Source organism: Panthera tigris, chromosome F3, assembly GCF_018350195.1.
Source record: "Panthera tigris isolate Pti1 chromosome F3, P.tigris_Pti1_mat1.1, whole genome shotgun sequence".
Taxonomy (NCBI): domain Eukaryota; kingdom Metazoa; phylum Chordata; class Mammalia; order Carnivora; family Felidae; genus Panthera; species Panthera tigris.
The window spans coordinates 19,937,808-19,954,456 of NC_056678.1; the positions used below are offsets into that span (position 1 = coordinate 19,937,808).

At 44.2% G+C, this 16,649-nt stretch overlaps 1 protein-coding gene across 1 annotated transcript in view; it reads right to left on the reverse strand.

Moving 5' to 3' along the window:
• LOC102957083 (protein transport protein Sec16B) overlaps positions 1–14,691 on the reverse strand; it is a 41,264-nt gene extending 26,573 nt beyond the window's left edge. Inside the window, exons 1-10 of the mRNA XM_042976570.1 lie at positions 14,628–14,691; positions 11,314–11,667; positions 9,637–9,749; positions 8,777–8,867; positions 7,924–8,032; positions 6,421–6,565; positions 5,340–5,491; positions 4,909–4,970; positions 3,410–3,545; positions 2,711–2,941 (exon numbers count right to left, since the gene is read on the reverse strand). Coding sequence (XP_042832504.1) covers positions 2,711–2,941; positions 3,410–3,545; positions 4,909–4,970; positions 5,340–5,491; positions 6,421–6,565; positions 7,924–8,032; positions 8,777–8,867; positions 9,637–9,749; positions 11,314–11,609 — 1,335 coding nt within the window. The 5' untranslated portion in view covers positions 11,610–11,667; positions 14,628–14,691. The remainder of the gene's footprint in view (positions 1–2,710; positions 2,942–3,409; positions 3,546–4,908; positions 4,971–5,339; positions 5,492–6,420; positions 6,566–7,923; positions 8,033–8,776; positions 8,868–9,636; positions 9,750–11,313; positions 11,668–14,627) is intronic.
• Positions 14,692–16,649: the final 1,958 nt, after the last annotated feature.

A 16,649-nucleotide genomic window follows, 5' to 3' on the forward strand; every position in this document is an offset into this window, starting at 1 on the left:
CAGGTCATAATCTCACAGTTCATGGGTTTGGGCCCCCCATCAGGGTCTGTGCTGACAGCTCAGAACCTGGAGCTTGCTTCAGATTCTGTGTCTCCCTCTCTCTCTGCCCCTCTCCCACTCATGCGCACATGCACACTCTCCCTCTCTCTCTCTCTAAAATAAATATTTTTAAAAATTTTAATTCACAGATTAAAAGATATTCAACTTCATTTATAACAAGAGAAAAGAACAACTCCACTAAATTTTATATATGTATATATATATATATGTATATATATATATTTTTTTTTTTTTTTAACCTTTCAGATTGGCACATATGAAAAGCTTGGAAACACCAAATTGGTAAGAGTAGGGAAACAGGAACTCTCATATATTGTTCATTGAGTAATTGGTACAACCTCTAAAAAAGGGAATTTGTTGATACTTCTCAAAATTTCCAGCCATGTACCCTTTGACTCAACACTTCCATTTCCAGAAGCTATTCTAGAAATCATATGTATATTCTCCTACACAGCAAACGACATTGGTCCTTATCACAGTGCTATTTGTAGTAGCAAAAGACTGTTAATAATCTGTCAATCTATCAGGGTTTTATTAAATAAATTATGATTTATCTTTAGAAATCTATGCAGCCATAAAAATAAGGAGGAAGATATTTATATATTATAAAGAACAGGGTTCAGAAAAATGTGACCTGAAGGCCAAATTCAGCCCACTGCCCATTTTGGTACAGCCCACAAACTAAGAATAACTTTTCACATTTTTAAATGATTGGTAAAAAATTAAAGAAATAATAACACTGGGGCACTTGGATGGCTCAGTCAGTTAAGCGTCAGATTCTTGATTTCAGATCAGGTCATGATCTCACGGTTGGTAAGTTGAGCCCCCCCCCCCCCCGCCATTAGCACAGAGCCTGCTTACGATTCTCTCCCTCTCCCTCTCTCTCTGCCCCTCCCCCATGTGCCCTCTCTCTCTCTCTGAAGATAAACTTAAAAAAAAGGATAACACCTCATTACACATGAAAATTATGTATAACTCAAATGTCTATGTATATAAATAAAGCACAGCCACACCCATTCATTTACATATTGTCTGTGGCTGCTTTTATCAGACAATAGCAGATATGAGTAGTGGCAACAGAGACCCCATGGCTTGCAAAACCCAATGTACTTACTGTCTGTCCTTTTACAGAAAACAACCGCAACCATGTTATAGAGTGTTTTCTAGGATATTTTGTTAAATGGAAAAAGGAAGGTGAAGAAATGGTATATGGGAGCGCCTGGCTGGTTCAGTCACTAGAGTGTTTGACTCTTGATCTCAGGATTGTTAAGTTTGAGCCCCATGCTGGGAGTAGAGATTACTTAAAAAAAAAATCTTTATTTTTTTATTTTTTAAACTAAAATATTAAAAAAAGAAATAATATATGGTAAGCTATAAGGAACAAAAGGAGAACATAATCTTACATGCAGAAAACATCTCTGGATCTTTTAGAGACAGCCTGTTTTAGAGACAGGCTGAGAGGGTGGGGGCATCATCTCTTCTCTTACATGCCTTTTATCTTTTGAGTTTTGAATCATAGTGATTCAAATTGATTTAATTATATATTCCAGTATTTAAACTCTCTTTAAGACTTCTGTAAAATGTGAGTTCAACTTCAAAATTAAACAAGGCATAAAAAAATAGGTAAGTATATGAGGTGATTAATGTTATTAACTCCATGGGGAAAATCCTTTTACAATGTATTTGTACATCAAATCATCGCATTGTGCACTTTAAATATCTTGCAATTTTGTCACATATACCTCAATTAAATTTTTTTGAATAAATAACATAAGAATAAAAATCATCTAATTTACATATCAAAAAAACAAGGCATCTCTTCATCTGTTGAATTAAAGTATTCAATATTGGTAGGCATACCTGAGATATAGCTGGTGAGGATAACATTTATAAACAGACTTTCTGGAAACTAATTTAGTGTATATGTGAAGAAGCTTTTAAAAGTGCGTACCCTTTAACTTATAGTTCCATTCTAGGAATCTATCCTAAAAAAAACAAGAAGATAATCCAAAGATTTATATGACAAGATGTTCAAATTGTGTAATTTATAATGGGTGACAAAATTATAAATAGCCTATATATTCAAAAACAGTGTATTAGATCAATAAAATATTTAAAATTCATATCATAGAATATTGTCCATTTGTTAAAATGGTACGTTTTAATACCATGGGAATATTACACCATAAAATCTTAACTGAAAAAATAGAAATAATTGCATATGTAATTTAATTCTATCTTTAATATATGTGCATAGAAAAATGCTAGAATTAAGTATATCAAGATGTTAACAGATTTTTTTTTAATGTTTATTTACTTTTGAGAGAGAGCAAGGGAGGGGCAGGGAGAGAGGGGGACAGAGGATCCAAAGCAGGCTCTGTGCTCAGAGCAGACAGCCAGATGTGGGGCTTGAACTCATGACCTGTGAGATCATGACCTGAGCCGAAGTCGACCACTTAACCAACTGAGCCACCCAGGCGCCCCCAGATGTTAGCTTTTAATGGTAAGCCTATATAATTTTTTTCTTTACACCTTTCTGAGCTTCTTAGGTGCTATAAAATGAGTATAAATTACTCCTATAATTGGAGGAGGGGTGAGCGATGGGGGCGTAGTTACTTTTTAAAAACAAGCATGGAAGGGCCACACCTGCCTTCTTCCTGCCGTAGTAGAGCAGTTTAGTGAATTTCTCTACGATCTGTGCAGGCGTCTCCACGCTGGGGGGAATCTCCCCGGTGAGCAGGTTCGGGGTCCCTGAGCTCAGCACCGGCCAGTCCTCGTCGGTCAGGTTGATGAGGTTGGCCACTGGCGGCTGCCTCTTGTACTTCTCCAGCTTCTTACAGTCTTGCATCAGCAGCTCCGCGATGTCAGATCCCACCATGGACTGCGAGGCAAAGAGGGTCATCCTGAGGGAGAATCCTATTGTCCTCGGGCCGGCAGCCCCTGCTGAAGAAGGAGGGCACCAGAGCACCTGCCGTCTTCATGAGGAGGTCAACTTCCAAACACAAGACAGCCCTTTCTTGGACTATTGTATTTCACACTTCAGCTTCACTCTCTCATGGTGATTTTCTGCCTGTCAGGAGCCACCAAGATTACCAGAAATAGGCCCACTCTTACAGTTGTGTTATGTGGTTGGTACAGTAACCCCAGGCCAGGGAGAAGGGCAGAGAAAAGACCATCTTTAGCAAACTGCGTTGACATCTGAGCAATTTTTTCCCACTTAGGGCCATTTGTTGCTTCTTTAACATTATCTTTTATAATCATGTCATAAGCCGAATCCTCTCTATCCCTGAAAGACTTAAATTTCAATCCAGCCTGCACCTGCTCACCCATCGGAGTGATAATACTTTACCCCATTCTGTCGACAAAGGAGAACCAACAACTGCCACAGTAGAGCTGAGTCTCTGCTCCTCTGTGTCTCAGATTTTTGGCTCTGAGCTGCTTTCTGCTGGCAAAATGTCATGATGTCCACCTTGTGTACATCTTCCCTATGGAGAGATTTCAGGGAGCAAAGGGTGAGGGGCAGACTCTTTCGCCTCACAGCACTGCAGGCTCCTTGTACAGAGGGAGGGTGCTAGTAGAGGGTGGGGGGACTGAGATAGAAGCCTGACAACCCAGGGCTGGGGCACTGAGTCCGTAGTTTCCTTGATGAACAGAAAGGGACTTCAGAAATTCTCTCACACACCCTCCCCATTTTACAGATGAGGAAACTGAGGCCCACAGGGTACCTGCCCAGGGTAGCAGGCAAGGGCACAGACTTACAGATGAGGAAACTGAGACCCACAGGGTACCCTGCCCAGGGTAGCAGGCAAGGGCACAGACTTTGGAGTCAGACCACCTTGCGTTTAAATCTAGCCTGCCACGTCTCACCTTATAAAACTACCTCCATATAAAAGGAATTAACAACGTATATTAAGTGCTCAATAAATGGGCAATATTATTTGCTCCAGGTCATTCAAATAAAATCAATCCAATTGGGACCAGCACCCCCAGTGTCCACACAGCCAGCTCAACGTTCTATCCCCCATCTGTATACCTGTGTGTAAGAAATAGATTTGACACTCACTTTTACTTGAAGGAACTGTCAAAATACTATGGGCTTTCCTTGGAGGGGGAAGCTTCAGGATAAGTTTATAGAATAGCGATGATGATACATAAAGGGCTTCCATATGCATTATCTCACTTGCGTCTCAAAGCCACCACTTAAAGTAGGCACAACCAGTGTTACATCATTTCTGAAAGAGAAAACTAAGGCTCAAAGAAGACTAGCTGATCTGTCTGCCCTGAGACCTCTAGTTAGTGGGATGAGTGGGCCAAGGACCCAGCTCCTCTTGACTCCAGCCAGGACTCTCTCCACCAGAGTGCCCTAAATATTTATCAGAAACTTGACTAAGAATTTAAAAGCAGTTCTAGCTCAGTCCTGCAGAGGGCAGACTTGCACACTGTCCAATAACTCAACACAGACTATGCTAGTCCTCTCTAGAAAAAGGCAAGAATTTTTTTTTCCACTGTGATCCACTTGTCTATGATTTCCCAGGCTGTGCTCCACTTTTCTGCCAGTACCTGTTAAGTGCGGAGAATGTTAAAACCTCCTACCACGTAGCTCCTGCAAAACAGAACTGTTCTCAGATTTTTAATCTTAATTTTTCTTTCTGCCCTTCAGCTAGCAAATTGTTTGTCAAAATGGCCCAGGCCACATTTGTCTCAATCTTGTTGCACAGAGTATTCTACTCCAAGGGGGATAGACATTTTCTTTTAAGGAAGCCAAGAACAAATCCCCCAAGTGCTGATCTGGGCAGGCAGATTTTGTAAGTTCAAAAGCCCTACTTGGCAGCTCGTAAGATAATTTACCTGATCAGGGGTCCTGAGAAAGTCCTCATCTCTTCTTGTTCTTCAGAGTCACTAAGAATAATCTGGAACAAAAAAAAATCATATTTGGTGTCCCAGACTATATCCACCCAAAGCCCCTGTCAGTCAAGTCCAATATCAGAACCCATGGCTGTGGCCCTGGGCTGTGGCTCAGTGCCTTGTGGAGAACACAGGAGGACAAAAGTGAGTTCTCCAGTTGTCGAAAATGAGCTAATAGCATCTCAGGAGAAACAAATCTAGCATCACTCCTTTGAGAGAAGATCCCTACCTTTCTTTCACAAAACATACCCCAAACCACGGAATGCCTGATTCAGTTCCCCACAAGGGCATCCCATTGCTGGAGATGTCCAGACTCAGGTCAAGGAAAGCAGAAGGCAGAATGCCAGCTTTCCGGGACACAGAATCTCATTTACCTCCATGCTGTGCAGTTCAACAAGGGCCGTCTGTCCATCACTGGGAGAGCTGGGACCCACACGCACCAGCTGACCTCCTGGCCCAAAGCTCACAGGCACATGAAAGATGTAGAACTTCATGGGTGCCTTGGGACCAGCTGCTGAGACATCCTCTGACCGACAGACACGTGGACACTGTTAGCATTACTGCTGCTGCTTTTCTTTACTTTAGAAGTACACCACTGACATATTTCTCTCCAAATTCCACCTGGGCCAGGATAAGACTCAGGGCAGGTGACATAATTAGAAGAAGCCCAGGCAGGGGCATCTGGGTGGCTCAGTCGGTTGAGCGTCCGACTTCAGCTCAGGTCATGATCTCATAGGTCATGAGTTCAAGCCCTGCATAAAGCTGTCTGCTGTCAGCACAGAGCCTGCTTTGGATCCTCTGTCTCCCTCTCTCTCTCTGCCCCTCCCTACTCACACTCTCTCTTTCAAAAATGAATAAACATTTACTTAAAAGAAGAAGAAGAAGAAGAAGAAGAAGAAGAAGAAGAAGAAGAAGAAGAAGCAGCAGCAGCCCATGCTACAAGTCAGATTTAAGCCTCTCAGAATATGTCAGAATATAATGTGAGAATCTGCTAGTTTGGTCCAAATGGCAAAACACCAGGCCCAGACTCCCAGCGATGGCGAGAGGCTGGGGACTCTGGCTCTCATAGTCGAATACTCATGACAGGTATCCTACATCCAGACAAAGCAACTATGCTTTGTGGCCTGCCCTTGCTTTACCAAACTGACTCTTGCCTTCGCTCTCTTCACCTGTTATACAAAAGTACATCCGGGCGCCTCCCCTCCCAGCCTGATCCTGACGCCTACAAGCCGGGTTCCCTTCCAAGAATCAGCTATGATGCAATCTCCAGTACAAGAGAAAAGGTGAGAAATGGAGCCTCAGTGGCCTCTCTGCCCAGGAGAAACTCCTGGCAGTAAACAGGGCAGCCGCAGTCCACTCTTGGAAGTGCAGGGGAAGGGTGACTTTCCAAGAGGTTGTCACCCAGCCCTCTTCTCACAAGACTCAACCAGTTGCTTAGATCATGGCAGTACCCACCAGCCTGAATTGGACTCCAAGCTGCCGACGCCACAGGATCGTAGGGCTCCGAGTCAGCTCCCATGTACTGACTGAGCTCGTAGGCACTAGAGCTGAGACCAGACTCATGCTGCCGGAGAAGGCTGGACTCATTGGCCAGCGATGGCTGGAAGTTAAAGATAATAAAAACACACAGGAAGGATCAGAAGCACTTTCAGAGAAATGGTCCTCTCGAGTGTTCCTTCAAAGCAACAAAATTGAAACTTTCAAATAAATACACTGCATGTGGATGTGTTGAAAGAAAAAAAAAGTGATCATTTAATTGACAGGTGTTGGCTAAAAAAAAATGAATTAAGGCCTAGTGGGAAGAGTGTAGGCCCTGAGGCCACGGGACCTGAATTCAAATCTCAGTTTTGTCGGGACGCCTGGCTGGTTCAGTTGGTAGAGCATAAGACTCCTGATCTTGGGGTTGTGAGTTCAAGCCACACTCTGCACAGCGTCCAGATTACTTAAAAATAAAAAAATAGGGGCGCTTGGGTGGCTCGGTTGGTTAAGCGTCCGACTTCGGCTCAGGTCAAGATCTCGCAGTCCGTGAGTTCGAGCCCCGTGTCGGGCTCTGTGTTGACTGCTCAGAGCCTGGAGCCTGTTTCAGATTCTGTGTCTCCCTCTCTCTCTGACCCTCCCCCGTTCATGCTCTGTCTCTCTCTGTCTCAAAAATAAATAAATGTTAAAAAAAAAATTCTTTAAAAAAAATAAATAAAAATTTAAAAAAATTAAAAAATAAATCTTCAAATCCCAGTTTTATCGATACCTAGCTGCTGTGACCTTGGACAAATGATTTAGGCTCTCTGATGATACCATGGGCATATATCACATAGTCTGTACCCTGCACTGTTAAGCCTTAGGTATACAGGAGAAAATGTTCTCAAAAATCATACATATCTAATCTTGGAAACAAAATTGGTATAAGACTGTCAAAAATCAATAGCTTGTCTCTGCAGTATCTTTGCAACTTTCCCAAAAATCTAAAATTATTCTAAAATTAAAAGTTTATTTTTAAAATATATAAGAACGCCATTGTGTGACCCAGCTGGTATACGCGGTAAGATTTCAGAAGCGAGCACTGGAAGAGTCAAGAGAGGTTCCAAGCTCTGCTTTTCAGACCGGAATTCAGAGAGTCTAGCAACTCCCCACTTGCTGGGTAAACCAAATTGCCAGTCCACTGGGGTACCGGTGACAGCCTCTCCTCTTTGCCAGCACCTCAGAGTGACCTGGGTGACATTTCCTGATCCAGCCACACACACACACACACACACACGCATGCCAAAGGGCCAGATCAGGGCCCCAGGAAGGCAAGGAAAGGAGGAGGTATGAGTGGAGGCTCCATAGAAAGGGGACGATGTCACCGCTCAGACCTCTGGCCACTGGCCACCCCCACTCCCAAGGGCCCTGCCCTGCCCCTATTTCATTGTCTGGTATGATGCACTGTCACAGTCCACCAGCCCCCGTGTCCCTTCAGATTACCTCATTCTTCTGGGTTCCCGTTAGCAGACTCTCCGGAAACAGGTCCCCAGGCCTCTCCGGCCTAGTGTTAGAAGCAGGACTGTCTTTATAAGAGTTCCGACTCTTGGATCTACAGCAAAATCACAGGAGCAGGTGAGGGGGGTCCTGGGCAAGCCAGCCAGAGTGAGCTGCAGACTTCTGCTGCAGAGCGTGGGCAGTGTCAGGTGGCCTGTGTGCCATAGGGAAGAGCATTGTCCTCCCTCGGCCACCCCAATCTATCAATACCAGAGAAACGGGAGCTTCTGGGTTCCACAGTGCAGTTACTGGAAGTAACCCAAACGCTGTGGAGAAGGGCTGGTCTCTGCAGCCTCACACCCTGTAATGACTCAAATCAGAGCAGCTGGGTTGGTGAGTCGGTCAGACACGGTCAAGGCACCAGGCCGAAGGACACCAGAACAGGTGTTTGTGTAAAATGCTCTTCTCTGCTCACTCCTTCCCGGGGGCTATCCCATTCTCCGCGCACAGGAGTGGGCAGAGGAGAAACAGCCCAGCCTCGGGCAGGACCCGATTTTGCAAACTTCGGCCAAGCCACATCTGTTCTGAGGCCAATAAGGAATCCAGGCTCTCGTGTAGGGTGGACCTCAAGTAACCTCACAGGACTCAGCTGACCCCAAGTTTGAGAGCTGCCTCTCAGAATTAAGACTCCACCGACAGCTGGCCTGGGCCACCCTGGGCTACTCCCACAACCCCGTGGCCAGAGTAGAAGCAGACGGGGGTTCTGGAGACAGAGACGAGCACCCGATTCCATAGACTTGCCTAACAGAGTGTGAGTTTGGCTGGATCGTGTTGAGCTGGCCTCTCCTTTCACACTTACAGACTATTCTGGTTTTCGTGATGATGCTCACTGAGGTACTTTTGATCTCGGTGATCTTCCTGCCACATATAAGGACTCTCTCGCCTTGGCACTGCACCCTCAGAGAAAACAAGATCAAGACAGGTCATTTCCCATTCCTAAAAGTTTAGGAAGACAGCAGCGAGTTGTGGGGCTGAGTCACCGGAGCACCAGAGATAAAAAAACATGTTTGCCAAATTGAATAAAATTGAGACGTGAGCGCTAACAATGGGAGTCAACAGAACGCTCCTCAGTCCTTCCTGAATCAACCACCTTGGCTCCATACAATTGTATAATCATGGGGATCATGGGTGTGCGTTCTCAGTTTTGAAACAGATTTCTCTTTGCAGGCAGGTCAGAAGCTGCCATCGACACATACCTAAAGCCTCAGTATTGGCAGAGTATAAATTCCTGTGGGTGCATATCTGCCACCCTCAAGGTAAATGACGGTCAGACTCATCACAGCCCAGCCACACGCTTGACAACTTCATTGTTAAGAACTGACTTCACGGTTACTTGGTCAGAGACTGTAATCTTGGCTGTAACGTGGAGTGGAGGAAAAAATGTGGACGAAGTACGAACTAGCCATGACACTGGTAACATAATGATAGTTTCAGGGCTATCACTGACACATACAAAGGAAAATGACTCCTTTCTGTCTCTTCCCCTCAAGACATCTGGCAGTAGTGTCTTTGCTGTGGCCTCATCTGGCCAAGGAAGAAGTGGGTGGGGACAGGGGTTCTACCTCAGCCAAGTAGGATGGCCAAGACGAGGCTCTGAGCACGCCCTGTCTACCAGATCAGCTGCACCACCCCAAAGGCTCTTCGGAGATTATTCCATACCTCTTTCTTCCTGTAGCTGCTGCGGGGGTCTGTGGTAGTAATAATCTCCATAAGCATATTCTTCCCTCAGGGTTGGAGAATGATAGCTCTGATACGGATCCTCAATGCCTGGCCTAAAATATCACAAAGGTCAGTCATTCAAGGATGGTAAAAAGAGAAACCAATGGAGGACTTGACAAACTAAATAACTTCAGAGGACAAATCTGTGACCTCAGTCTAGAACCCGCTTTAAAATTGCAGTTAATTCTAGATCCTATAAACAGAAGATCCAGAATCAGCAGGAGGAGGGCCTTTATTTCAGAACAAGGCTGGGATTTTTAGAGCAAAATCAAGTGTCTCATTCTCTTTGATTTCCCCTACTCCTCAAATACATACATCCAACAATACATGATGTTATTTTAGAAAACCCTGCCCTGAAATTATCTTAGAATACCCCTTCCTGGGGCACCTGGGTGGCTCAGTCAGTTAAGCCTCTGACTCTTGATTTTTGCTTGGGTCACAACCTCACGGTTCCTGAGTTCGAGCCCCATGTCAGGCTCTGTGCTGTCAGTGCGGAGCCTGCTTGGGATTCTCTCTCTCTCCACCCCTCCCCATGTGTTCTCTCTCTCTCTGTCCCTCTATATATCTGTCTCTGTCTCTTTCTCTCTCTCTCTCAAAATAAATAAATATGCTATGTAAAAAAAAAAGAATATCCTTTCCTGAGATGACTGTGTAGGTACCCAACACTCCATTGTAAGTCCCATGCATATTACAGATGGAAATGAGATGAAGAAGTCACATTGGACTCTCTTAAATCTGACTGCTTTCATTGCCTCTGTCCTCGACATACCTTCTTTGAGAAGTCAACAATACAAAACAGATTGAGGAAAGAATGTCACGTTGTTAGTCTTTTTATTAACTAAGAATTCTTTAATATTTCATGGAGCAAAGGCTTACAGTAATCGTCATAATTTCAACCCGAAATCTGTAGGCAGGTAAATATCATTCCACCTGGAAAAGCTGAAGTAAAACATACATGACTTCCAATATCCCATAAAATATTAAATCCTATGTTATCAATCGGGATTCACGAACAGGAATTCCAGATTCTCCTAGCATTACCTCACGGAGACCTCTTCATTCTGAACCTGGAGACTACAAGCTTGTACCTGCTTTCTTTCAGGTCAATTTCATTTTTTTTTAAATGTTCCCATTTACTCATCCCATGCATATTTTTTCTGTATGCCAGTCACACGCTGAGTACTGTTCTAGGCACTGAGTCTCTTCTTGGTGCTGGTGGTGTCAGCGTGAACAACACTGAGAAGTTTTTATAAGGAGCTCTAAGACAAATTTTCCATAATCTGCCAATATTGCCTTTTGCCGTCCCCGAGTCAAAGGGTCTCATCTGCTATCTTGGATCCATCATTCTTTCTACTTTCTGCCCTGGCCCTAATACCCAGTCACGCTGTGATTGCCTCTTTAAGAAGCCCCACCAGAGAACAAAAAGGAGGGAAATACTATTTTCAGTTACCTAAATCGAATTTGGGAGGGGAAAGTGTTTGGCTAAGTCAATGTAATAGGGTGGAGAAGGAAAAAGAAGAAAAAGAGGAAGAGTAAAAGGAAAAGGAAGAAGGAAGAGAACGATCTACTGAGAAGCACGTAGGAGAGCTGGGTGAACTCCAAGCGTGAGAGCCATACCTTGAATACAACTGACGGGGATAACCACCTTCATAATAGTCAACTCCCAATACAGGCTGACGCCTTTCCCCAGGCCTGGATGCATAATGGGGCTGCTGGTTGTCCGTCCTGGGGTCCTGCTGCGGCTGGGGGCTCCTGTGCGTGTCTTGCCATTGATGGTACCTCTCTCCATTGTACCAAGAGCGAGGAACGGGCCGATGGTTTCCATCTCTCTGAAGCCCTCGGTCTGGATCCTTTGATGGTGCTGTGGGCCTCCCCCATGGCTGAGGTGGCCACTGAGGAGCCCAAAATTCCATCCTTGACCCTCAGAATTTCCCTCGTGTTTTTATTCAGTTATGTAATTATTTTCTGTTCCTGCAGACAAAAAAAAAAAAAAAACAAAAAAACAAAAAAAACATCATTTTAGGCTTATATCCAAACATGATGATTGATTAGGTTTTCTGAATAAAGCATCTACAGTCCTCAAAATCTTTTATCTGAAACAAAACACCTGGGCAGTGATACAGAGATATCTGGGGGAAAATCTCAAGCAGACACATGAAATAAATAACAGGCTAGACAATTATACTGATGATGCTTTAAAAATTAAAAAGAATATTTGGAGGAACAAGAGGTGTAGGAGGCAGGAGAGACAGAGAACAGTCATAGATTAAGCTCCAAAACATCATCAAAGTATCCCAACTAAATACATGTTTGTTCATTTATCCCCACCAGCAATTATTCATTCAACAATTACCGTGGAGGTCCCCTGCTATCAGAGAAGTAAGTGCGCATAGAGACAGGCCAGAGTTTAAATCCTAACTCTGCCACCTATTAGCTAGTTCATTTTTTTCAAGCTTCAGTTTCCTTGAGAAATGGAATGGGGACCATAACGACTCATTTGCAGGGTTACTGTCAGAGTCAGTGACAACTTATGAAAAGTACCCAACACACTGCCTCGTATATAGTAATTGTTCAATGAAACAAGTAGCTAGTGTTTGATATCAGAGATAACATTAGGGCAGTATGAATGGATGCAGACATTTCCTAAACAAAAAGAAGCTTAAATGGATCTCAAGAGACATCTTTTCTGAATCCTTAAATTAACCTCTTAGAAGAACTGGGCCCTATGATGTGGCCCTGCCTGCCCTTCCTCTAGGGGAGACAAGTTTGGGATTGCTTTCATGGCAAGCCAGAAAGCCATGTCTCACTAATCTTCCTGGCTGGAGACTTTTAAATCTGGAGGTCTCCTAGCATCAAACTAATTTTCCCAACATATCCTTCAAAATGAGAAATAGCTCTGAAGACATACTGCCTTCCAAGTTCCTCCACCCCGTGTCACGGAGAAGAACCTGCATCCAGCTGCCTCCAAAGAGAAAGCACGTGTCAGCCCTTACTGGTGACTTGGGGATTCTCTTATGGCAGGAGGATATATTACCTCAATCAGACCTCATTTTTTCTCTCCTGGGAACTGTTTTAGGTTGAAAGACTTGGATCAAATATGGTTAATTTGCTCCCACTCCTGAAACTCCCAGCCTAATATAAAAAAAAAAAAAATCATATCGGAACAAAAGGTCAAAGGGTATATGTTGAAATCAAGATATCACTCTGCTTGAATGCCATGGAGCCAGGGTCCACAGCTCTGAGCCAAGAGCTGTAAGCAGAACATACCAGAAGGGCAAGGCACAGAAGTGCCTTCCACCTCAGATCTATCACAGCTCAGAAAAACTCCCACCTTCCTTCCTAAAGTGTCAGCCCCCTCCCTTGAAAACAGTCAGGTGCGATGAAAGCTTTTTCCAAAAAATCCCAGCAAAATCCAAGTGCCCCAACACAGTGAAAGGGCACCTGGGTCCTCCCTGAAGGTCTATAGAACTCAATACTATTTGGACACAAGTAAACTCAACAAGAAGAAAGCCTCTTTTGCCTGTCTTGTCCCCAGATATATCCACTAGACAGCCCTTCTCCAATCACAAAGGCACAAAACCCAATCTCTTCACTGAAATCACATCATTCTATTATTGAGATATCAACTCTCATAGGTTAGACCTCAGGTTATAATTATGGACACCAAATGAGGGGCGCCTGGGTGGCTCAGTCAGTTGGGCATCTGACTTTGACTCACGTCATGATCTCACAGTTCGTGGGCTCGAACCCCGCGTCAGGCTCTGTGCTGACAGCTCAGAGCCTGGAGCCTGCTTCGGATTCTGTGTCTCCCTCCCTCTCTTTCTGCCCCTCCCCTGCTCATGCTCTCTCTTTCTCAAAAATAAAATAAACATTAAAAAAAAAAAAAAAAAGGACTCCAAATGAAAGGCACCCAAGATTCTCAAAGTGAAGGCATCACATCTCCAGTGACAAGCCACACTTCCACATTCACATAAGTGACCCTCCTGGCCCCAGCAAGGGTGATATTGACTTTCCCATTCTGACAGTACAGCTGAGCCAAGAGAAAGAAAGCAAGGGAGCGAGCATCCCCACACACCTGCTCAGACGGCTTCCCACCTTCCGTCAGCGTGGCTTCCTTCAGCTCTCTCCAGGCCCACAAGTGTCTCTCTCCTCTTGGAGAATGTCAAAGTCCAGGCGCCACATCTACCAAGACTTACCTGGCCTTCAGACCTACAGCCAGTCAGTTATCTGTTGCAACCGCCTGGCTTCCATGGAGCTGATTCACTAGGGCAAAGTACAGCCCGGATACCCCAGCCTGGGACAGGCCTGACTTGGCGTATTTGCTCGGAACCCTGTCGGAGGCTGGTGCTTCTGTTTGCCTGGTCATGGGCTGAGCCAGATTGACTTACATCCAAATCCCAGAGCAAACAAGGAACCGAGAAAGCAGGGAGAGGAAATCCAGAAAGCCTGAGGCCGCCTGGCCTGTGAGAAGAGCACCACCTTTGGGGCATTGACTCATGGCGCTGCAACTGTCGGCCCTAATGCTCAACCTCTCGGAGTCTCAGTTTCTTCCTCTCTAAAAGGGAAATAACCATACTTAGCTTGTGGGAGTCACTATGAGGATTAAATGTTAGTAAAGTGGCACCTGATAGAGAAATATATATGCTTTATAAATAAGTATGATCTTTTCCTTTCAAAACACATGAGCTGGGGCACCTGGGTGGCTCAGTCAGTTGAGTGTCGAGTCTTGATTTTGACTCAGGCCACGATCCCAGGGTTGTGGGGTGGAGCCCCACGTTGGGCTCTGTGCTGAGCGTGGAACCCGTTTACGATTCTCTCTCTCTTCCTCTCCCACTCGTGGTCTCTCACTCTCTCTCCAAAATTAAAAAACAAAAATTTTTTTAATGAAAAAAATAAGCTAATTCCACTGGTTGAAGCAGGCAGACACTCACTGGTGGGTAGTAAACAGCTGGTTTGTCTGGTTTGGGTTTTTCTCATTCATGTTTCTCCCTGTCGGGTTCTGATTGTGTAATCACTCGTGTTGTCCGATGGAAGGAAAATGTATCGAACTGAAGGCACCGGTCAGTTTTCTATTACAAAAAGAAAACAATTTTTTGTCTTTAAAAAATGCATTTCTTCAGGCAGACACGGAGAAGCTCATGTCCACTTGTGAATTACTATTTTAAAATTCAGCAAATCATCATGTTATACACCTTAAGGTTACGTAGTGTTATATTTCAATTACGTCTCAATAAAGCTGGGGAAAAATTTTTAAAAATTCAGAATTTGTTCTAAAAGCCTCAAATCACTTATTCTTTCTTTCAACAAATACTTACTGGGGCCCTGTTATGTACCAGGACTTGAGACACTTAACTATGAAAGACACAGGCCTTGACTTCAAAAAGCAAGAGCAGGTTACCCTCTCCTGTTGTTAGTCTAGGGAAGACCACCCGGGTGGATCTCATGGTCAGATAAGGCGATGTCCCTAAACTATACGATTTTGTCTCAGACCCTCAGCCGACTCCTAGGGCCTGCCAACGAACTGGGTGTAGAATTCTCTGACCCTGGTAATGGTTTCTTACTCCCACTGGTGAGCTGTTGGCTGTACTGCCATTTTTAACCCTCCTAAAAAGAAATACTAGCGAAGGACATACACATTAACAGCAGGAAGCGGAAGAGGTTTGATTATGACACAGACCCAGGTATCAAATTATGTGTTCCAGCACATCACAATAGCATTCATGAAAATCTGATGTAACTCTTTTGGCTTATGACACGATGGTAGTCCTACCCTTAACACCAGCTACATTACTGGAATGCCAACTCTGGAAGGGACCTTGAGGTTATTTTAGTGACTTCACTTTACTGATAATAAAACTAAGATCCTGAGAAGTGAACTGATTTACCCAAGATCACAAAGCTAACTGGACGCTCGGTCAGGATTACAATGGTCTGTTGGGAGTTCCCTTGCACCAGGCTTCCAAGAGCTGATTCTTAAATATTCAGGAATTGTGTGAGCCAGTAGTTAAACCGTTGGTAATCTGGAATCCACCCTGGTGGGAAATTTTACACAGAAACCCCCAAATGCTACAAAGCAAGGTGGTTGCTGTTGATTTCAGAGGGACAGTTTAACAGCATACGGAGAACAGCCCCCAAGTCCTCCTTCCTGATTCAGTGTTCTTCCAACTACAGAATTATCATTCTGTTACTAGCTTTCACTGCACATCTCCGGTTTAAACATCTAGCCCAGTTATTCCAAATGCTCCTTTTGTGACATCCCAAAGCATCTCTAATTATCTCAAGAGTTATTATGAAACTCTTCAAACACTCACCAACCAAAATTAATTTTAATTAGCTTTAATTATTTTATCTCGACATATGGCATATAACAGCTATATGGGTCATAGAATGAAATAGATCATAGAATGAAATAGATCTCACCACTCCAAAGGTTTGGGATTTATCAATCCCTGCTTTTACCAGCCCCACATATCTACAGTTACTAAGTCTCTCAGCCTGGCTGCTCAATTCCTCCTGGTTTCTAACCAGATTTGTCCAGCTTGACAGTACATTAGCATCTCGTCCCCACCAGGAGGTGGGCTAAAATTAGTCCTGACACCCCAAGTCCTTGGCAATGCCCTTGCATCATCCCGTAGTCTTCCTCATGCTAGAACAGCTACAGATTTCACATTATCCCTTCCCTGCGTGTCCTGTCCTCATGTCTGATTCCTGCTCTTCATTCCTACTATCCACTGGAATTGGAGCCCGGGCTGCTTGCTAATTAATGTGAATTTCCTTTCCCAGTCTCTGTTCCCCATTCCAAATGCCAGACCACTGATGAAAATCTTGCTTTTCACAGGAATAACTACCCTGGTTTGACATCTAACAAAAGTATCATCACTGCTAATAATGCTGTTAATCTCTACCCACCAGATTAGTGCTGGTGGATGTGAACACCCACCTAGATCCAGGTC